Source organism: Hemitrygon akajei, chromosome 19 (assembly GCF_048418815.1).
Source record: "Hemitrygon akajei chromosome 19, sHemAka1.3, whole genome shotgun sequence".
NCBI lineage: Eukaryota > Metazoa > Chordata > Chondrichthyes > Myliobatiformes > Dasyatidae > Hemitrygon > Hemitrygon akajei.
In genome coordinates, this window is record NC_133142.1 from 34,593,851 (window position 1) to 34,616,730 (window position 22,880).

General features: G+C 39.4%; 1 protein-coding gene across 4 annotated transcripts in view; it reads left to right on the forward strand.

The window, feature by feature from the left end:
• The window catches only part of LOC140741873 (microphthalmia-associated transcription factor-like), a 254,237-nt gene that overhangs the window by 76,871 nt on the left and 154,486 nt on the right, over window positions 1-22,880 (forward strand). The window contains exon 1 of one of the 4 annotated variants that reach the window (XM_073072373.1): window positions 14,002-14,108. The exons of the other annotated variants lie outside the window; for them this stretch is intronic. Coding sequence (XP_072928474.1) covers window positions 14,053-14,108 — 56 coding nt within the window. The 5' untranslated portion in view covers window positions 14,002-14,052. Of the gene's footprint in view, window positions 1-14,001; window positions 14,109-22,880 lie in introns of those variants that run through there. 4 annotated transcript variants of the gene reach the window in all.

A 22,880-nucleotide genomic window follows, 5' to 3' on the forward strand; every position in this document is an offset into this window, starting at 1 on the left:
TTTCGAGGATATTCAGTGTTCCAAAAAAGTATGCGAGAAGGGAAAAGAGGAGAAATGGTGTTGTTATTCGGGGAAGGTTTCAGTTACTTGGTGAGTAGTGAGTGATGGACTGAATCATTTTGGGTGGGAATAGACAGCAAAGGTATGGGTAGGAGCAGTCTATTACAACTGCGAGTGTTGCCACTTGGTAGGAATAAACATAAATGGGTAAACATCAAAGCCATGTAAGAAAGGAGCTGTAATTAACATGGGTGAGTTTAATCTTCAATTCAAGTCTACAATGGCAGTGACATTTGTGGAGTGCATAAGGGTAGTTTATGACAACATCATGTTACAAAACTTAACTAAAACAGGATAGATTGTAGATTTGGTCATATGCAATGTGGTAGGATTATAAGAAATTGTGTGCTTAAGGAACTCTAGGAGATTTTGATCACAACGTTATAGAGTTAAGGTACATAAAACTGAAAGTGAACATCCATGGTCTGAAAATCAGTATCCTCAAACTAAAGGCAAACACGAGGAAATCTGCAGTTGCTGGAAATTCAAGCAACACACACTAAATGCTGGTGGAATGCAGCAGGCCTGGCAGCATCTATAAGGAGAAGCAAAGTCGACATTTCGGGCCAAGACCCTTCGTCAGGACTAACTGAAAGGAAATGATAGTAAGAGATTTGAAAGTAGGAGCGGGAGGGGAAAATGCGAAATGATAGGAGAAGACCGGAGGGGGTGGGGTGAAGCTGAGAGCCAGACAGGTGATTGGCAAAAGCGATACAGAGCTAGAGAAGGGAAAGGATCATGGGACGGGCGGCCTAGGGAGAAAGAAAGGGGGAGGGGAGCACCAGAGAGAGATGGAGAACAGGCAGAATGATGGGCAGAGAGAGAAAGAATAAAAAGGGAGGGGGGAAAAGGGATGGGGTAAGAAGGGGAGGAGGGGCATTAACAGAAGTTAGAGAAGTCAATGTTCATGCCATCAGGTTGGAGGCTACCTAAATGGTGTTGTTCCTCCAACCTGAGTGTGGCTTCATCTTGACAGTAGAGGAGGCCGTGGATAGACATATCAGAATGGGAATGGGACATGGAATTAAAATGTGTGGCCACTGGGAGATCCTGCTTTCTCTGGCGGACAGAGCGTAGGTGTTCAGTGAAATGGTCTCCCAGTCTGTGTTGGGTCTCACCAATATATAAAAGGCCACACTGGGAGCACCGGATGCAGTATACCACACCAGCCGACTCAGAGGTGAAGTGTCGTCTCACCTGGAAGGACTGTCTGGGGCCCTGAATGGTGGTGAGGGAGGAAGTGTAAGGACAGGTGTAGCACTTGTTCCGCTTACAAGGATAAGTGCCAGGAGGGAGATCGGTGGGAAGGGATGGGTGAAACGAATGGACAAGGGAGTCGCGTAGGGAACAATCCCTGTGGAAAGCAGAAAGGTGGGGGGAGGGAAAGATGTGCTTGGTAATGGGATCCCGTTGGAGGTAGCGGAAGTTACAGAGAATTATACGTTGGATCTGGAGGCTGGTGGGGTGATAGGTGAGGACAAGCACATCTGCCCTCACCCCATCCGCCTGCCACCCCACTCAGGAAAGAGTCCCCCTTGTCCTCACCTACCACCCCACCAGCCTCCGGATTCAACGTATAATTCTCCGTAATTTCCACCACCTCCAACAGGATCCCACTAACAAGCACATCTTTCTCTCCCCCCCCCCACTTTATGCTTTCCGCAGGGATCGCACCCTACGTGACTCCCTTGTCCATTCATTCCCCCCATCCCTTCCCACCGATCTCCCTCCAGGCACTTATCCTTGCAAGTGGAACAAGTGCTACACCTGCCCTTACACTTCCTCCCTCACCACCATTCAGGGCCCCAGACAGTCCTTCCAGGTGAGATGACACTTCACCTCTGAGTCGGCTGGTGTGGTATACTGCGTCCGGTGCTCCCGGTGTGGCCTTTCATATATATTGGTGAGACCCGACGCAGACTGGGAGACCATTTCGCTGAACACCTACGCTCTGCCCGCCAGAGAAAGCAGGATCTCCCAGTGGCCACACATTTTAATTCCACGTCCCATTCCCATTCTGATATGTCTATCCACGGCCTCCTCTACTGTCAAGATGAAGCCATACTCAGGTTGGAGGAACAACACCTTATATACCGGCTGGGTAGCCTCCAAACTGATGGCATGAACATTGACTTCTCTAACTTCCGTTAATGCCCCTCCTCCCCTTCTTACCCCATCCCTGATAAAATTAGTTTTTTTTTCTCCCCCCTTTTTTTTCTTTCTCTCTGCCCATCACTCTGTTCTCCATCTCCCTCTGGTGCTCCCCTCCCCCTTTCTTTCTCCCTAAGCCTCCCGTCCCATGATCCTTTCCCTTCCCCAGCTCTGTATCCCTTTTGCCAATCACCTTTCTGGCTCTCAGCTTCACCCCACCCTCTTCGGTCTTCTCCTATCATTTTGCATTTTCCCCTCCCCCTCCTACTTTCAAATCTCTTACTATCTTTCCTTTCGGTTAGTCCTGACGAAGGGTCTCGGCCCGAAACGTCGACAGTGCTTCTCCCTATAGATGCTGCCTGGCCTGCTGTGTTCCCCCAGCATTTTTTGTGTGTTCCTCAAACTAAAGAAGGGCAATTACAGAGGTACGAAGTTGTTGAGAGTGCACCAGGCAAATAGACTAAGTGATAGATGAGTGGATGCATAATGGCTGATATTTAAGCAACTATTTCATAACACTAAGTAGAAAATTATCCTAATTAAAAATGAATTCAATGAGAAAGATATTCATCATCTATGGTTGATAAACGAGGGAATGGAAAATACTAAATCAAAAACTAAAGATAACAATGTGGCAAGGGGTGATGATAGATTGGAAGATGGGAATTTTTAGTAAGCCAGCAGTGAGAGACCAAAAAGCTAATGTGAAGGAAGTAAATAGATTATGAGTGAAAACTGGCAAATATTTATCTAAACAGCAATAGGTTCTACGGATATGTAAAAAGTAACGGGGAAGCTAAGGTAAGTGAGGGAACCGTGGAAGGTGCGATTACGGAATTAATAGCAGGTGGCAATTAAGTTAAACAATATGCTTTGCATTGGTGTTCAGATTGAAGGATGCAATTTCCCAAAGAAATCAAATGAGCTTCTTTTAATAAGTATAGAAGAACTTATAAAAGAGCCTATTGTGAAAGCCTATTGTTGGAAAGAGTAATTGGACCAAAAGTAGACAAGCCATCAGGAGCTGATGGCCTGCACCTAAATATTTAAATAAAGTGGCTGCCAGAATAGTGGAGTCATTGGTTGCAGTTTTTTCAAAACTTTGAGATCAGGGAATGGATTGGAAAACTGCAAAAGTGAATCTACTGTTTAAGAAGGGAGGGAACCAACAAGAGAGAAATCATAGTGTTGTTATTGCAATGGTTGTTGTTGGCGAAGTGTTGGGCGTCTTTAATCGAGGAAGAAATAGGTAGTCATTTAGAAACGCTTTATGTAATCAGATCAAGCCAACATAGTTTGATGAAACGTAAATCAAGTTTGACAGATTTGATGGAGTTCAAGAATGTAACAAGGGAGTTGACAAAAGGAAATGTGTGGCGACAGTGTATTTGGCTTCCAGAAGACATTTGATAAGGTGTCACATAATAGATGAGCCCACATGAAAAATCTTGAAGTATTAGGAGTGTGTGTCAACATAAATTGAAGACTACTGTAAGACGGAGAGTCAGAATAACTGACGTTTTTCAGGCTGGGAGATAAAACTGGTGATGTTTCACAGGGATCACTTTTTGCTCTCCATATTTTTGACCTGGAGGAGGGAGCAGAAAGTAAGATATTCAAGTTTACAGATATCACTAAATTAAGCAGTAAAGCATGTTGGAACATATTTGGACTTTGGAACAACATAAAGCAGGGTTGAGTGAACTTGCAAATGGAGTTTAATATGGGGAAAATGTGGATGTCCTGCACTTTGGTAGGAGGAATGTAAAGGCAGATAGAAATGGCAGATGAGTGAAGTACAGAGGGATCTAGTTGTTGTTCTGCATGGATCACAAAATGGCAAATGCTGCCATTAGCTAGGTAGGCAAATGGTTGTTTGTCTTTACAGTTAGTAGATTGGAACTCAAAAGTAGTGAAATGTAGTTACAATTGCACAGGGTACTGTGGGCTATATTATATTGACATGCGTAAGAATTTCTTCTCAAAGAGGGTGGTGAATCCTTGGAAATCACTATGCCAGAGATTTAAAGGCTAGTAAACAGGAGGCATTTAAAGAGATGGTAGATAACATTTTTGAGAGATCAGGGAATTGAAAGCACTGTAGAACTGGCACAGAATGGAGTTGAAAGAGACCATTTATGATATTAAATAGAAAGCCATAGTTTGGAGTTGAGGTGAGCGAAAGGGTAGGTGGCCTACCTCTGCTCCTACATTTCTTGTATTCAAATAAACAGTTCTCCAGCATAAACCCATGTGGCACCACATCAGATAACGATCAGAAGTGAAAAAAAAGAGTTGGTATCTTTAGTGACCCTTCAGTCCGTGTTCTGGAGATCTGGAAACTAGAATTACAAATCTTGCTTCAGGTTAATGAAATTGAAAGTACTCTTGTTCAGCAATTATTAGGATTAGCATTATCCATTCATGTAATGTGTTATTGAGGGAACTGGTTCTCCAGTTGGCAGTCTGTGGTGAGTGGGGTACCACAGGGGTTGGTGCTGGGACCGCATTGATGATTTGGAAGAGGGAACTGAGTGTGGCATAGCAAAATTTGCTGATGACACTAAACAGAGTGGAAAAGCAAATTGTACAGAGGGTGTGGAGAGTCTACAGAGGGATATAGATAGGCTAAATGAGTGGACCAAGGTCTGGCAGATGGAATACAATGTCGGTAAATGTGAGATCATCCACTTTGGAAGGAATGATAGAAGAGCAGATTATTATTTAAATGGTGAAAGATTGCAGCATGCCATTGTGCAGAGAGACTAGGGAGTGCTTGTGCATGAATCACAAAAAGTTGGCCTGCAGGTGTGCAACAGGTTATTAAGAAGACAAAAGGAATATTGGCCTTCATTACCAGAGGGATTGAATTCAAGAGCAGGGAGGTCACACTGCAACTATACAGGGTACTGGTGAGGCCGCACCTGGGTATTGTGTGCAGTTCTGGTCTCCATACTTGAGGAAGGATATATTAGCACTGGAGGCAGTGCACATTACAGGAGGTTCACCAAGATGAAGAGGTTAACCTGTGAGGAGAGATTGAGTTGCCTGGGACTATACTCTCTGGAGATCAGAAGAATGAGAGGGGATCTTATAGAAACATACAAAATTTTGAAAGGGATAGATAAGATAGAAGTAGGAAAGTTGTTTCCATTGGTAGGTGAGACTAGAACTAGGGGACATTGCCTCAAAAGTCAGGGGAGAAGATTTAGGACGGAGATGAGGAGAAACTGTTTTTCCCAGAGAGTGGTGAATCTGTGGAATTCTCTGCCCAGGGAAGCAGTTGAGGCTTCTTCACTAAATATATATTAAGAAACAGTTAGATAGGTTTTTACATAGTAGGGAAATTAGGGTTATGGGGAGAGAGCAGATAGATGGAGCTGGGTTTACAGACAGATCAGTCATGATCTTATTGAATGGTGGGGCAGGCTCGATGGGTCGGATGGCCTACTCCTACTGTTATTTCTAATGTTCTTATGAATGAACAAAAATGTCCCTTTACAACACAACTTGCTGGGTAAAAGCACATTGGATTTTTTTTTTTGCAGTATCAAAATAAATAGGAGCTTAAGGTAAAGTTTGTTTGAATTAACCAAAATGGTTCTTTGACTGAGCTAGGGAAGTGTAAGGCTTGATTCTTTAGGCTTTATTTGAAAATCATTCAAACATTAGAATATTTTGCCTGTGTAAATTTCCTGTGAAAACATTGAATACTGTCTATCAATAGCTGCTTCCTCAGGACGCTCTACTTTTTCATGTACTTAGTCTACTGGTATTAAAGCTCTCTGGTTGCAAACAGAAGTACGTGGCAGTGTTATGAACTGAAACTTAAATTTCATCTAAGCAGCCATTTAACCTTTTACTTAAATAAAGTGTGTTGGATTTGTGCATCCAAGTACAAGGTGAAATCCTGCATTCTATTTGCATAAATGTTTCATTCCTTTAATGGAGATCTTCTCAGGAAAAAACATCTCTGATGTGACATCTGATATCTAATGAGCATAACACAGCTGGCTAGTGAAATCAGAGATTGCTTTACTTGCAGAATTTTTCATTTTTAAAACAATTAAATTCACTGAGATGAGGGATTTTCATCTGCATGAGCCTTCAGCACTTCCCATACATATCTTGGGGTGAAGAGCTTCTCAAGAGTTCAGAGTGCCGAAGTGTTTTGCATGTTCTGCTGTCTTGTGTCCATCTTGTGCAGAGTGACACCTTTGGCCACAGTTCACCAGGCAGTGATCGGTAGGGAACATCCTCCTGACATGTGGGCAAAGGATTCGATGAATCCAGTGGCACGGTTTCCTCAAGCATTACGAGATATTGTTTGAGTTTGGCCTGCCTCTGTAGCAGTGGACATAGTCAGAGATGGAATTCCTCAACTTTCACCCACCAGTCTCGGCATCCAGCATATCATCCTTTCCCATTCCCCCTCGCTGCAATGGGATCCCACCAACAGTCGTGTCTTTATTTCCCCTTCCACCTCCTGCCCTCATTCTCAAAGTTCAAAGTAAAATTTACTGTCAGACTACATACATGTCATCACATACAACCCTGAGATTCTCTTCCTGCGGGCAAACTTAGCAAATCTATGGAACAGTAACTGTAAATAGGATCTTTAAACTGTAAACATCAGGAACTGTAAAGAGATGGTGCCAATGCAGATAATAAATAAATAGCAATAAATAATGAGCATGAAATAACAAGATAAAAGAGTCCTTAAATGAGTGTAGTTATCCCCTTTTGTTTGAGAGCCTGATGGTTGAGGGGTAGTAACTGTTCTTAAACCTGGTGGTGAGAGTCCTGAGGCACCTGTACCTTCTACCTGATGGCAGCAGCGAAAAAAGATCACTGGCTGGCTGGTGAGGATCTTTGACAATGGATACTGCTTTTCTATGGCAATGTTTCATGTAGATGTGCTCAATGGTTGGGAGGATTTTACCCGTGATTTACTGAGCTGAATCTCACTACCTTTTGTAGGATTTTCCGCTCAAAGGCATTGGTGTTCCCATGCCAGGCTGTAATGCAGCTAGTCAGCACACTTTCCACATCATGTCTATAGAAGTTTTCCAAGGTTCCTGATGATTCTGCTTTTTACTGTCTCTGGTCTTCTCATCTCTTTCCCCTAAAATCAACTGTAGTGAGTGAAGTTCCATTCAGGAACTTAAATATCTCTTCCAGGTGAGACAGAGATTCATGTGCACCCCCTCCAACTTTGTCTATTGGAATTCAAGCATTCTGTGCTTGCAATGTGTCCTCTTTGAAATCTGCATGGCCAAGTATAGACTAGGCAACTGTTTTGAGGAGCACCACTCCTCTGTCTGCAACAGCATCTTGAGTGTCTACTTGCAAGTCATTTTAATTTGCTTTCCGATTCCCACACTGACATTTTTATCTTCAGGATTTTTCTTTGCAAAGGTGGGGCTAAACACAAACTAGAAGAAAAATATCTCAGATTCCACTTGGGTAGCTTACACCTAGTAGCATGAGCTTTTGAATTTTCCAATTTTGGGTAATCCTCGCCCTTTGTTCCTTTTCCATTCCCATCTACCTTCCCTGGTTCTCTTTCTGTTCATGTTTTCCATCTGTTCCCCATGGTCACTCCAACACCAGACTCCTTTTGCCCATCATATCTGCCCTCACCTTGTTCTCACTGTCAACTACTCGCTCCTTTTCCCAAACTCCGCCGTCCTCACTCTTCTACCTACTGACCGTCTTCTCCCCACCCCACCCCACGGTCCTGACACTGGGTTTGAATGTGAAACTTCAAAGCATCCTTCTTGCCTCCACAAATGTTGCCTGATCCACTGAGTTCTAGAAACAGTGTCAAGCATTTGCTCCAAATTTCAGCATCTAAAGTCTTTTGTTTCAGTACTTGACTGTAACACCGTGTCCTGCAGTATAATGGTTAAGTTACCAGACTTCCAGCCAGAAATCTGGGCCAATTGATCAAGAGATACAAATTAGAAACCAAACGCTTACATTATACATAAGCGTAGAATTCGGCCATTTGGTCCATCGTTTCTGCTCTGCCATTCAATCATGGCTAATTTATTTTCCCTCTCAACCTCATTCTCTTTACTTTTCCCCATAATTTTGATGCCCTTACTAATCCATAGCCTATCAACATCCACTTTAAACATACTCAATGACTTTGTCTCCACAGCTATCTGTGGCAGTGAATTCCACAGATTCACCACCCTCTGCCTAAAGAAATTCCCCCTCATTTCTGATCTAAAGGTATGTCCTTCAATTCTGAAGCTGTGTGCTATGGTGTTGGACTCTTCTACTAGTGTAAACATTCTTTCCATGCCCACTGTCTAAGCATTTAAATGCTCAATATGTTTCAATGTGATCATCCCCCTCATTTTTCTAAACTCCAGTGAGTGCAGGCCTAGAACCATTAAGGGCTCCTCATATTTTAACACTTTCATTCCCAGGGTCATTCTTGTAGACTTCCTTTGAATCCTCTCTTGTTCCAGTTCATTCTTTCCTAGATAAGGGGCCCCAATCTGCTCTCACTACTCCAAATGTTGTCTGACCAAGGCCTTATTAAGCCTCAGCTTACATCCTCACTCTCATACTCTAGTCCTCTCAAAATGAATACTATCATTGCATTTGCCTTCCTTACTACCGACTCAACCTGCAAATTAACCTTCAGGGAATTCTGCAGTAGGACTCCCAAGTCCCTTTGCCTTTCTGATTTCTGAATTCTCTTCCCTTTCAGAAATTAGTCTACATCATTATTCCTTCTACCCAGTTTTGTTTAAAGAAATGCCAATTGCATAATATGATTAAGAGTGTCTTGGTTTTAAGTATGCTTCCTGGGATAATTTCTTGAAGATTTTGTAACTATAAATTCTGGTGCATTTTTCTTTGAAGGAAAATAATTAATTTTTCAAAGGTAGTGACCCTTGCGCCACAGTTGGACTGGCTGACTGCACTATTTGACATCTATTTAATGCAGAGTTTTAGCAATGGCCCACATATTTGATTAGTAATGCCAATCAATCAGGACTGTGGAAATTGTTTAAAAGTTGCCATAATAATACTGGAAGGCTATAAATTCCTTTAACACTTGTTATACCAGAGGTGATTTTATTTTCACAAAAACTAATTAATGCAGATTGTGGAAATCTAAAATAAAGCAAATATTTGAAACGCCTTTTGAAATGCATAGCGGACTAAGTAGTGTCTGTGGAGAGACTAGAAATAATATTTAAACTCATAATGTTTCTATGTGTACAATAATGGTTTGGTATAATCAGAGGGTTGTTTGAATGTTGACATCTTTCTTGGTAATTGTGGGGATAATCTAACATTTTGACGGGTATTTAATGTGATAAAAGAGAATTAATTATGAAAGTATCCATGGGCTACTTGCTTATCTTTAGTGTTTCTTTATTCTAACAATGAGATTTGTGTAAAACAGTTTATTATAGTAAATGTCATTGAGTAGTTTAGCCAACATTGTTATGACTGTAGAAATTTGACATGAAGTAATAAATGTGGCAGTGATATACAGGATTTATGTTTTAACTGTAACATTACATTGTTTCTCAGAGGACTAATACTGATTGAAGAAATTTGCTCAGTTTTGATATTCAGGTGAAGTTATTGTGTTGTGAGAATGTTCACTGTGCTGAGGGTGTCTGGCCTCTAATAGACATAAGCATTCTTTCTGCACAAGGCAAGCAGTGGGCGGAGGCACAAAGCTGCTCCAGAACTGGTTCAGCTTGCACATATCATTGGGTATCACAGTTCAATGCTTTATGAGTAGTTTTCAAACTCTTGACTGGTTATATGTGGAACCACAGCAGCAATTAACTCTGTAAAGCTAATTAAAGCGATTTTTGTTTAATCTCAAACTGGAATAAGTAATTGTAAACTTTGTTACCTAGACTTTTGAAGCAATTATAGCAAACTCATAAGATTGTTCAATATGTCCTCCTTCAAAGTACGGTACCCTTTGGATGACAGAACAATCAATAGCTAAGCTTGTTATATAAAAATGTATTATCTTAATGAACAAACATGTAAAAGAGATTTTTGCTCATAAACTTTAATAGCTCCTAAACAAACTGAAACTAAAATGACCAATATTAGCAATCCTGTCTTTTAAAAATAAGTGTCATATTGGATACACTTCTGGTACCCCTTTAAATATTTATTATGCATGGCTGTAATGAGTTCACAGAACTTGATGAAGATGACACTGGGACAACAGAAATGGTTGCCAATTTTGAAGTGTATAATTGTATTTAAATTCCTGGCCACTACTGACATGCATTGCTGAATATAGACATCCACCATTTTTCAGTATGTATTGTTCAAGTGGTGATTTATTAATAACAACTTATGGTGGCACTTTGATCTCAACAAACTTACAATCGAAGGTGGGGAAATTATCTGAGCTCCAACCATATGAAAGAAGCATACGGGCATGGTTACTTAATGAGAACAGGAGGTATTCCTCTTCTTTTGTAAGAAAGGGTTTTGTACTAGAAGGGATTGTCTAGATGCTAAACTTGCTGGACATGTTCCCTCTTGCTCCTAACCTATGAGTCTGCAACTAATGTTAGTTATCAGTTAAGTTCATGCAAAGCAAGTTGTTTCTTGATTAATGTGTTTCAAGAACTCAATGTTGCATCAGTCATTTACTTTCCCATTTTGGAGATCCAAGAAGCATCAAGCTTATTAACTCTTTTGTGTATAATACATAAAGCTTCTTGGTTAATCTAATATATTTATTTCAGTATTATATAATTAATAACATTGATACCAAATCCATTGTTTAAACTAAACTTTGCAGTTGTTAAGCCATGAGTAATTTATAAGTTGCTTAGGCCTACTTACTCAGATCTGAAAACCAGTGAAACTCTGCAACTGCATTCTTGTAAATCCTGGAACATACATATTCTTTCTGTGTAAATCTGCTTTCACTAGATGTTTCAGCTTTTTAATGCCACTCTTTATGCCTGCTATATTGGCGTCAGTGCTTATCTATTTCCAGATAAAAGTCTGTGCAATGTTATAGATTTATATATGAATCCATGTACTTGATTGCTGATGACTTAACTACTCGTTTTTTTTTGGTAAATACAAACTTTGATTTTTGATGTTAGTCAACTTGGCACTTGTCTTTTAAGGAGAATATTGTGTATTAACATTTGAAATCATTGATTCATGATGGAAGTGAAATAGTGTTTACATTTGATTAAAAGGCCAGTTTGAAGATAGGTGTGAGTTTCACTCTTTCTAAATATGCTATATATATATATTTCACACTTTTCAATTGCTGACTGAGGGAGCATAGCTTAGATGCTCAGCGATATTTTGTGATACCATCAGAATTTCTTTTTAATCCAAAGGACTTGCAAGAAGAAATGCACTTTTATATAACGGCCCAGATTTTCTGATGTTAGGTAATGTGAAGGGGATTTCTGAAGACAATTATGGTAAATTATCAGCAATATAGGATCTTACTTAATTCCTTGAAACTCAGTCCATTTTTGAAAGTCACTTCCTCCATTTATCTAGCCTTCACCAGTGATTGAAGTTTTGCATTGCTTTATTCCTTCATCAAATTGTTCTCTTACCCAGCCAACCCGTGTGTTCTGCTGTACTTCTTGCCCAATGAGTCTATTCTGAAATATGGACATTTGCTTCAGTATAAATCGTTGGAATGATTAACAACAATTCTGAATTTCCCTTTAAACACTTTTATTTTTTTAAGCCTCTCTCAAATTGTTAATGAACAATTTCCTACCCCATCTGCCTTTTGAGGATTGGGATTTCATTCACTTCATCTAAATGGAACTGACCTCACAAATTGAATGTCCCATGTATTGGATTGGGCTGAGTGGGCTCCCAAACACAACACAGACCTTAGCGAAAGGTATGTAACCACAGAATTCGTAGACTGATGCCAATACCCAAATAGTTAATTAACATCCTTCTGCAAAAGAAATCTAACATCCTTATCTCATAAGATCCATACCTACAGTAATATGGTTAGTCTAAATGTCCTCTGAAATGATCTCCCATACTATTCACTATAAGAGCAATTAAACATGAGAAATATGCAATATGCTGACTTGGTGAGTGATTGAATACAATGCTAACTTAAGGAAGTGCATTTTTCAATAAAAGCTCTTGAATTTGGGAAGTTGTTTTACTTTCACATGATATGAAATATATGCATGTTTTTGTGTGAACCCTTACATTCGTGCATATATATCTATCCATATCATATCTTCCATGAAGTGCCACTTCGCTTTTACGAAAGACCTACATTAGTACCTGTTTTCGCTAACTGAAGGAAATCTTTAGTGGATTTCACTTTTACGAAAAAAGGCGAAAAGTGAAAGTAGCGTTCAGCATTTGTTTTGCAGCGAGCCGTTATAGAGGCAGCGCGCACCCCGAGCGGCGAGAGTGGCGCCACCAAGCCCCTTTCCCGGGAACTACACTCAGCATCACAGCATCAAGCCGCCATAGCTTTGAACCGTGTCTGTGAGCATCTGTGCTTTATCTCGATTTATTTTGTGCATCCGTTAGCAAGATGTGTCCTAAGGTTTCAGAAAGGCCTAAGAGAGCTCGTAAGGGTGTTATGCTTAGCGTAAAACTGGGCGTAATTAAGCGTTTCGATTGTGGTGAACGAAATAAAGACATTGTGCGTGCATTGAACTTGCCTGCGTCCACCATTCGTACTATTTACACGCAGAGAGAAAGAATCTTGAAAGCTGCCGGTTACTATTGGTTCTGCTAGTAGCAAAGTGGTCTCTTTTAATTGGCATAATTCCTGCTTTTATTATATGTTAGTGTTATTTTAGGTTTTATGTGTTATTTGGTATGATTTGGTAGGTTATTTTTTGGGTCTGGGAACACTCAAAAATTCTTCCCATATAAATTAATGGTAATTGCTTCTTCGCTTTACGCCATTTTGGCTTACAAAAGGTTTCATAGGAACTTTCGGATAGCGGGGGAAATCTGCATTAAAGAAAACTGTTAACTTAAGTAGAAAATGTAAATTCTTATTTGGGAATCTGATATGGGCATCTAGTAAGTCAGTGCAATTAAATAATAAAAGATGAATATGTCCAAATGTAAACCTGTAAAAACTGGAAACCTTGGGATCAAAATAATGCTGAAAATGCAGAGCAAATGTTGAAGGGAAAGAGAATGGAGAGCTAATAGTTTGAGTTCCTTGAGGATAAAATCCAGGATTGGTTACGTTTGTTTGGTTTTGAGTTCAATAGCTTTGCTTTCTTTTCCTTGAAATCGCATGCTAACATGCCAATGCTCTAATTCCTTGCAGCACATGTCTGCAAATTAAATGGTGGACACTTCCACTATATGATGGAAACAGACCTGAGTAAGGAAGTACTATAGTTTTGTGGTATTAATTTGCAGTCTTTTTATGTTGACTGGCTACATTGAAGTTTTGTAACACAGGTAAATTTATTCAGATATTTGCACTACTAGAGTGTTTTCTCTAATAGAACTGTATGGATTTGTGGAAAACAGCCAGCAATGTTTGACAAGTCGAATAGGTATATCTTGGGGAGGTAGCAAGGGTAATTTTCTGTTAGGTGATATTTGTAAATAGAAAATTTCAGTTTCAGTAAAGGAACCGGCCCATTATATCACATGCAGGTGCTGGATTGAACAGGTCTATTGCTGCAGACAGACAGTAGGCACTACTTAAGCATAAAGCTCTGCTAGGATTGGAGTTGCCAGGGCCTTATCTGGAGCCACCCCCAGTGACACATATACTGCCGTAGAGTTTGACTTTCACTGTTCTCCAAGGGCTTACAAAACACCTTTCAGGAAAAAGAAAAGATGGAGGCTGTTGGAGTACAAATGTTCAGACCATGTTCATTCCAGAGGCTTTATGTGTAAGTACTTTATCACTTCTAGGTAGTTCCAAATTGAAAATACTAAAATAAATCAAGTATGTTTCAACAGTTAAAAATTTCTGTGATGCAAAAGCTTTAAACTCTCTCAACCAGTTCCTGGGTAAAAATCATTCAGTATGTCGTTATTCTGTCTTTATTTGTATGTACTTGTAGAATATTTTTGTATTTAAAGAGTTTTTTGAATAGTTTATTTTGGTTCCTTTAACTGTGGTCACTCTGGCTCTAGAATCTGTTGGTAATGTCCATAAGCATTCCTGTACACAATGTGCTGCATTTGTCAGCAAGATCACTGCTAAATATAAATATTTAAATGTATTGGTGTCAGCTCAATAATCTCAGCAATTTTATCTAGCTGTATAGTAAGGTCTTGCAACAACCTCAGTTCAACATTTGTGTGATTAAAATTATAGAAGTATCAAAGCTGGAGACATGTCATTTGCATGTATGTACTTGGTTCAGACCATGGAGATTTAGACCAGCATTTTTGATCTGCCAGAGATTATAATTTTACAAATTTATCTTCTTAAAATGACTGAGAACTGAAGCAAATCATCATTGTGGTCATTTATTAAGTTCAAACGAAAGCAGAAAGCTAGCAGTACAGTTAATTAATTATTTACGGAATGGTCATGGGTCACAAGAAGGGTTTTCTTACAGTGAATTTGCTTCATCTTAAAGCAGTCGGGTTTCAGTAAATATGCTGGAATTTGCAGTGGAAGGAAACAGTGTATTATAATATATATTTTGATGTTGATGACTTAGTAGAACATATGATAAGATTTTTTGAAGCATTTACTAAATAAATATTTGTGTTACAACAGTTTCAAAAGGAAACTATGTGTGAACCAAGATTCAGGTTGTCAGAAAACGTCATCTTTTTTGTAACTAAAAAAATTAGTGTCAAACAAAACCTGTTTGTTCTGTACATTATGAATGTTTGCCTTCATTATATTAATTTCTCACCTTTGATGTCACTGGTAACACCATTTGTAATCTTTCCTATTTGTTCTTGAGAAGATGGTAGGCATGCCCAATAAATGCAGATGAACTGCTGCAATCTTCCTGGTTAAGGATCTTCCACAGTACTGTTGGGGGAGTATTCCCAGGACTTAGAACAAGCAAAGAAATGATAAGTTTCTATAGCGGAATGATGTGTAACTTGGAGGGGAACCTGTAGATGGTGATGTTCTCACGTGGCCGAAGCTCCTGTATTTCTTGTTCGTAGAGTTTGTATTTTTGGGACATGCTGTCAGTTTAGCCCAGTTCAATAACAATAGTGTATTTAGTAGATGGTACACACTAAAGCCACTGTGCCTCAGTGGTAAAGGGAGTGCATATTTGCAGTGGTGGATGAAACAGCAGTAAGGCAGGGGTTACATCAAGCTTCTTGGGTGCTCATACTTTGTTAATCCAGACAAACCAAGAGTGTTCCATCATGTTACTGACTGGAGCACTCTAAATGGTGAAAAGATCTTGATTGACAAGAGGTGGGTCACTTGCCATAGCAACCCCACCTCACCTGATTTTTGCAGCCATAGTTTTGACTTAGTTGAAATTCTCATCAAAGGTATTCTCCGCGATGTTGATGCTGGGGGGACTTGGCAATGATAAATGCTGTTTCATGTCTTGGCCTTGTTGGAGATGGACACTTATCTGTTTTGAAGGCTATCTGCTATCTATCTGCAATCCTGAATATTAACTGAGGTGAAGAATGGTGAATGGAATTAATTGTTGGGCAATAATTAGCAGATGTCTAAACTTAAAATCTTATTAGATAATGAAAGTCATTGGTGAAAAAGCTGAAGATGTGCCTGCTAGGACATTGTTCTGGGACTGGGATGATTGACCTCCAACAATCACAGCCATCTTCCTTTGTTGACAGACCTCTAGGATTCAGTTGTTTAGTCCACATAGGACGAAAGCTGTGAGGATATCCTGGTGTTAAACTGGAATGGGCATTAATGAGTGTGCAGGTTATTGATGCCACTGTCAGTAACACCATACATCATTGTTAATGATTGAGAATAAACACAAGAGATCCTGCAGTTGTTGGAAGTATAGAGCAACAGATTTGCTGAGCTGTAATTAACCTCATTAAATCTGTCCTTTTTGTGAACAGGGCACATTTGGACAATTTTCCATATGGTCTCTTAGATAGCAGTATTGTAAGTATATTGAAGCAGCCTGACTATAGGCATAGACAGTTCTGGTGTGCAGTTCTCCAATATTACAGTCAAGACAACACCTGGTCACATAACCTTTGCTGTGAGTAGAGCTTTGAACCATTTCTTGGCATTGTGTGGAGTGAATCAAACTAACTAAAGACTGAATTCTGTGATACTGGAGTTCTTGGGAGAATGCCAAGATGGATTAAGTCTTACAGAGAATGGTTGCAGATGTTCCAGCCAAGAATGAATACCTGTTGGGCTCCATCGTTGTTGAAGATGGTAGAGTTGCTGGAAACCTTTGCTCCCAGTTTGAGGAGCTTTGATCTGATTGTATGGTTCATGCTTTGCAAGCAGATGAGGCAGCAGCTGTGGACAGAGAAATACTAAATGGGACACTCTGGGACCTTTCATCAGTAGTTATCTTGTCGTGATTAGGTACTTATTCAAAAGTTAGTGACGCAGTGATAGCCGTGCTTAAATTCGAACCTGAATTACTTGATTCAGAATCCTCAGTTTTGCTGAAATACTTCTTCAGGTCTGATTAAGTGGGTGTTGGTCTTGGATACAATTTGTTGTCAAAAACAAGTGGTCGAAAAATCTTGTCCATTAAATACACGGAGTGAGCCTTTTCCATGCAGTGTACCCATTATAGTTTTGTGTGAGCCCACAGGAGTAATTCCCAGTGCAAAGTGTTGCACTGTGTAAACCACAAAGGACCTTGGAAGTCACCATGCAGCAGTCTTAGTCTTGAGGCAACCATATTTTGCCTCTGTTAACTGATGGAACTTGGAGCCTTGGATGGGGACACCCAGGCACGATCATGATGTTTGGAGCATTGCAATTAACAGTTGAGTCACTTGCCTGCAAAATAGAGTATTGTAGGAAATTCTGGATTAGTTCAAGACTTTGCTCCTTTGTTGAACTCATGAACTTTATCCATAGAATGGACAGATAGTTTTGATGCAGATCATCTCCTGAATTGAGGTCCTCTTTAGTTTGTAGGCTGCATATATCCAGTGAAAGACTGACATCACTCCTGCACTAATTCAATTGATGCCTATTGGATGTCTTATGGCTTGTATGTGTAAGCATATTATCTCATAATAGTATCTTAAGCATAGTGGACCATTCTGCAATTTCAGAAGTCTATTCTAAGTGCTGATTGCATTTAGTAATAAAGCTTATGCATTGCAAATAATGTTATATGATAGAACTGGGCTAGAAACTCTGTTGATTTCATTTTAGTTGCAACAGTTTTGTCCAGAGGTCAAGTGATTTTCACACTTTATGTAAGGTTTACAGAACAGTACAGGACCTTTGGCCCAAAAATGTTGTGCTGACTTTTTAAATACTCTACGATCAATATAGCTCTTCTCTCCTACATTGCCATCTACTTTTTCTATCATTCATGTGCCTATCTAAAAGTTCTGAAATGCCCCTAATGTATCTGCCTGTACCACCATTCCTGGCAGGGCATTCCACACACCCACTACTCTTAAGTGTAAAGAACTTGCCTCTGGTGTCCCACCCCATACTTTCCTCCAATCACCTTAAAATGATGTTACCTTGTATTAGGAATTTCTGCCGTGGGGAAAAAGTCTCTGGCTATCCACTCAATCTATACATCTCACCTTGTACGCATCTATCAACTTGCCTCTCATCCTCTTTTGCCCCAAAGAGAAAAACACTAGGCTGCTCAACCGATTTTCATAAGGTACGCCCTTTTATTAAGTTCTTTGCAGACATCACTTTCCACCCATCTAGTCCTCAGTTTCAATGGAATATGCTTTACAGTTTACTTCAACTTCAATGTGGCTCTACTACTGAAAGCATTTTCCTCCCTCCTCATTTATCAGCCTTTTCTTTATGATTCCCCTTGGCATTTTCCCATTCAATTGTGCGATGCAGCACCTCACCTTCTGCCTTGACCCTTCCCACCACCCAAGGGCCAAAATAGATCTTCCACATCAAGAAGTAATTAATTTATTTGAACTTCCAACCTACTATAGCTTATTTGTTGCTTGCAATACATTTCCATCTGCATTGGAGAAACTAACTGATGATTGGGTGATGCTTTTTTAGTTCACCTTTGCTCATTCCACAGAGCTAACCTTGATCTTCTAGTTGCTTCTCATTCTAAATCCCTGTTTCCACTCTGACTTCTCTGTCTGTTCCAAATGTGGCTCAACCTTAGTGTGAAGAACAGCACTTGATCTTCCAACTGGGTATATTGCAGTCACCGGAACTTAATATTAGATTAGATTCAACAAATTTGGATAATTTGCCTTCTCTGTTTGCATCAGAACTGTCCAGATCTGCTATTATCTAGCTGTAATCTTGACTCAGTTCTGTTTTTCTCCACAGGCACCACAAAATCTTCTGGGCATTTCCAATATTATTCCTTAGTTTCCAATTCTAAGATCCCTGTCACAGCTTTTTACAAGTTCCTGTATTTGTGTTCCCTGACTCCATCTCCTCCACACCCCCCCAACGCCTCTAACTTCCCTTATTCTTCTAACAAGCAGACAGTCGCAAAACAGTGCATCACCACCATAGAAACCTTGGTCTTGCCCTTTCAAAGAGATTCCCTTTGTCCTATCCATTATGTCCCCATCCTCGCTGCCATTAAATCTGAATTGTTTTCTTATTTTTCAGCGATCTGAAAATTCCATTGCCCCTGGTAGCTGACTGCATCCATCCTCTTCTGGTTTCATTTGTGAGGATGGAAATTGTCCATTACCCGAGTTGTGCTGTTGGTTTAACCAGAAACTGAAACCTGTGAATAAGCAGTAACACTTACTGTTTCAGTATTTGCATATTAACTTAGTGCATGCTATTGAAATGATATAGTCGGGTAATGTTATCTTTTAATTTTAAAGGATATTCAGCTGTATAGTATTTTTGTTCTGGAGTTAATATTGGTTCCATATCAAGTTAAGAGGTAATAGTTGGGAAATCTGCGTGTTTTTCACTGACCCAACTCAATTCAGGTGAACACTTTTAGTAAGGTTGGCAATTGGAGCTATGTCAGACAGATTTTGTTGTGGCTTTGAGCTGTTTTATATTATTTTAAGAATGTCTTCTGTGGAGCGTTTTCTAAGTGATAGAAGTTAATTTTACAGAGGCATTTTGTCTTTAGCTTCTTGTAAACTAACGCGCACGTGTAATGTCATACAATTATGTAGCAATAAATATTCTTAAGTGTAAGTGTGGAATAGCTTTTCTGAGTTTTGTTGATGAATAATTTACATACTTGTCAATTAGCACCAGAGTGAACCGCTCAGTGCCTGAAGCCTTCCCTGTCATTTGATATGATTGTGATTGATCTGATTATAATCTCTACTTCTCATTTTCATCAACCTGCTGAAACTTTACCCTCCTTTGCTTACCAAGCATCTGTGCACTTTTGCTTTAAATATATTCAACCTTAAAGATATTTGAAGACTGCTTCCTCTAAGATTCAGTTGCAAAGATACTCAGTCCACAGGACATTATTTCCTCACCTCTATTTTAAACATCCACCCTCTTCTTAAACAGTGATTACTAGTTCTGGATTTTCCCATAAGAGGAAACATCTCCATGTCCATCCTTTTGAGACTCCTGGGACCTTGTGTAGTTCAAAAGTCCATTCTCATTCTAAAATGCAGTAGATTCAAAACTGCCCATTCTAACTTTCCTTCATAAGACATTCCATCCATTTCAGGGACTATTCTAACAAACCTCTGATTTATCCTAATGCATGGACATCCTTCCTGAAGTAAAAGAGGCCAATACTGCACACAGTACTCCAGATGTGGTCTCAATAATATGTATTAAAGCTGAAGTGCGATCCCCCTACCTTTATATTTAATTCCTCTAGCAATAACCAATAACACTCTGATAACTTTTATCATTACAATTCTATGCATAAATTAGCTTTCTGTTCATGATGCACTGGAATACCCAAGTTTTTTTTTGTATTGCAAAATACTGCAGTCTCTCACTACTTGGATAAGATGCTTTTTTCCACTTTTCCTCCCAAATTAGACAACTTCAACATGGGTGGTAAGTCCATTCACCTCTTTTCTCCCTTCTCCATTGACTATCTCAATCAAGTTTTTAAGAAGAATCCATTCATATTTATAGATCCTCAGCTAGAGAATTATTTGCAATAATTTGCTTTCCTGCTTCTAAATCATTACCTTGTGTTCTCGAAGAACACCTTGGATTCTATCTATTTCTCATTTGTAGCCAACTTCCAACCAAGATCATTCAGGGCTACTGTAGACAATGCCATTTCTTGAGTCGCTGTTCTCTCCGGGATGTCGATAGGTCAGACACACTCATCCGTGTCTCTCCCTGTACTGTTCTGTTGGTTCAGATTTGTCATAGGTTTAATCTGACGCTCAAAAACTTGTTCAATTGCAACTGAGTTTGGGGAAGTGAGATACCAATAACTAATAGAGGGGCCAAGCAGGGTATTTGATTGTTCAGTGTTATTTCGAATCAAAAAAATATTTTCCTTGTCATAATATGGTATTTAGATGGATTTGGGCTGAACACAGGAAATTGGGACTAACTGGTTGAGCACAGTGGTCAGATTGACCTCATTGGGCTAAAGGCCCTGTATCTATACTATATGGCTCTATAGCTAATAATTTTACTGACGATGAATACTATTTTGGCATGAAATAATAACTCATCATATCTAACAGTTATTCATATTGTGGATCCTTGGAGGGATTGGGTGCAAATTTGTGTTTTGCCGCAGTTCTGTTCCTCACCAGGGAGGGGAGCAATATACCAGGATGGCAATGCGGGAAAGAGTTGTGCACAGACTTTGGATTTAAACTCGATGGTGTTAGAAGACTAGAGAGCTACCTGTTACTAGCAGAGTCTGAAAACCAGTGCAGATTTAAGTAGCGTTTCTGAGAAACTTAAGAATCCATGTAGTCAGATGGATGTCAACATGATTTATACAGTTCGGCAGTGTCAGAAACAAGGAATATAAAGACAAAAGTATAAATATATTGATAACTGGTTCTGCTTGAAAACAACTATATTGCTTCATAATATGCTTGGAAGGAACAGTCCTAGAACAAAATTTAATGAAATTCATGTACCAGGAATCAAACCTTATGACACATTATTCCTAATGTTTTGCTGCAGGATTAAGGATACAGAAGCTGATAATTTTACTGTTGCTATTTCTAGCAATGATATTTTGTAGTAAATTGCAGTGCTTTCTTACAAAAGGAATAGGCTCTGATCAACAATAAATGAAAGACTGAATTAGGCCCATAAAATTTAATTGTACGTTTCATATTTTAGATCATGTACATAAATTATTTTTGAGCAGTTGGTAGAATACTGGTAACTTACTAATTCAGAAATAATAAATACAAAGCTGGAGATGGAAGGCAGGGAAATAAAAACATTTTAAAAATTAGTGACAAAAACAACTTGTATTTATTAACAAAGGTTAGAAAGTTGATAGAGGACTTTGACAGAGCTTAATGACACGTGTTTCACAACGGTCTTGAATGAGTAAGCAGATGAACTGAGGGCACAGGCAGGCATAATTAAATTATTGCATCTGTAACTGAAATGTGGATGAGATAGAGGTGGCTGAAAGGAAGCAGGTGTTGGTTGAAGAAATACTTAAAGAGTTGTGTTGAAGAATGATGTCTTATATAAAAAAAATATATATCAGAGGAGGCCATCTGGATTGAGCCAAAGGACAGCAATGGGGCAGTTCTGTAGCTGGCAGTACATTAGACCCTTGGCTATTCAAAATGAAATAGTAAAACAAAATTGTTTTTGAACCTGTGAAGGTCAAAGTAAATAATGATTTGTTAGGAATTCCAACTAGAATATTAACTAAGAATCAGTATAAAAGTACAAAGGGCACAGACTCTTAATGTTTTCAAGGGATTTTGTTTTAGCCAGTATGCTGTAAGTGCAATAACAAAGGAGACATTTCTAGACTTTGGTTTTATAATTCCCTGAATGTGACTTTGAGATGTTGAGGTTCTATTGTTGAACTCCCTCTGCTGGTTGGATGATGCCATAAACTAGTTGTGCACAGAAAAATCACACAGTTGAAGTGCTGAATTGTTATTAAGAGAGTTGTTCTTTGACATTTGCATTGGAAGAATGATGCCAAACATGATAACTGATGGTGGGGGATGACAGCTTGATGGGATTGGCTACACGAGTACGTATTCAAGGCCTTTCATCAAATATTGAGGGTATTTTCTCAGTTGTGAAGCTGCGAAGTTGTAAAACAAGATTTTACTGCTCGTATCTGTTATTTAGAGACATAGTACGAATTAAGATGACCACTTTAGGTTTTTCTCCTTGGTACAGCAGAACTGTGAATTAACAATGTGGAAAGTATGGAAAACATTTTTATTGCAAACAACAGGCCCATGTGTACAGGTGCTAAGGGACATAGTTCGTAAGTGAATTGCTGACGGCAGGTAAACTAGGAGAAAAGAAAATTGAAAATGTGATTTACATAGTCAAACAACTTGAATGATCCACATGCAGGTCTGTAGTACAGTGGTAGAAATTTAGCTGGCTGAGATCAAATTCAGATGAA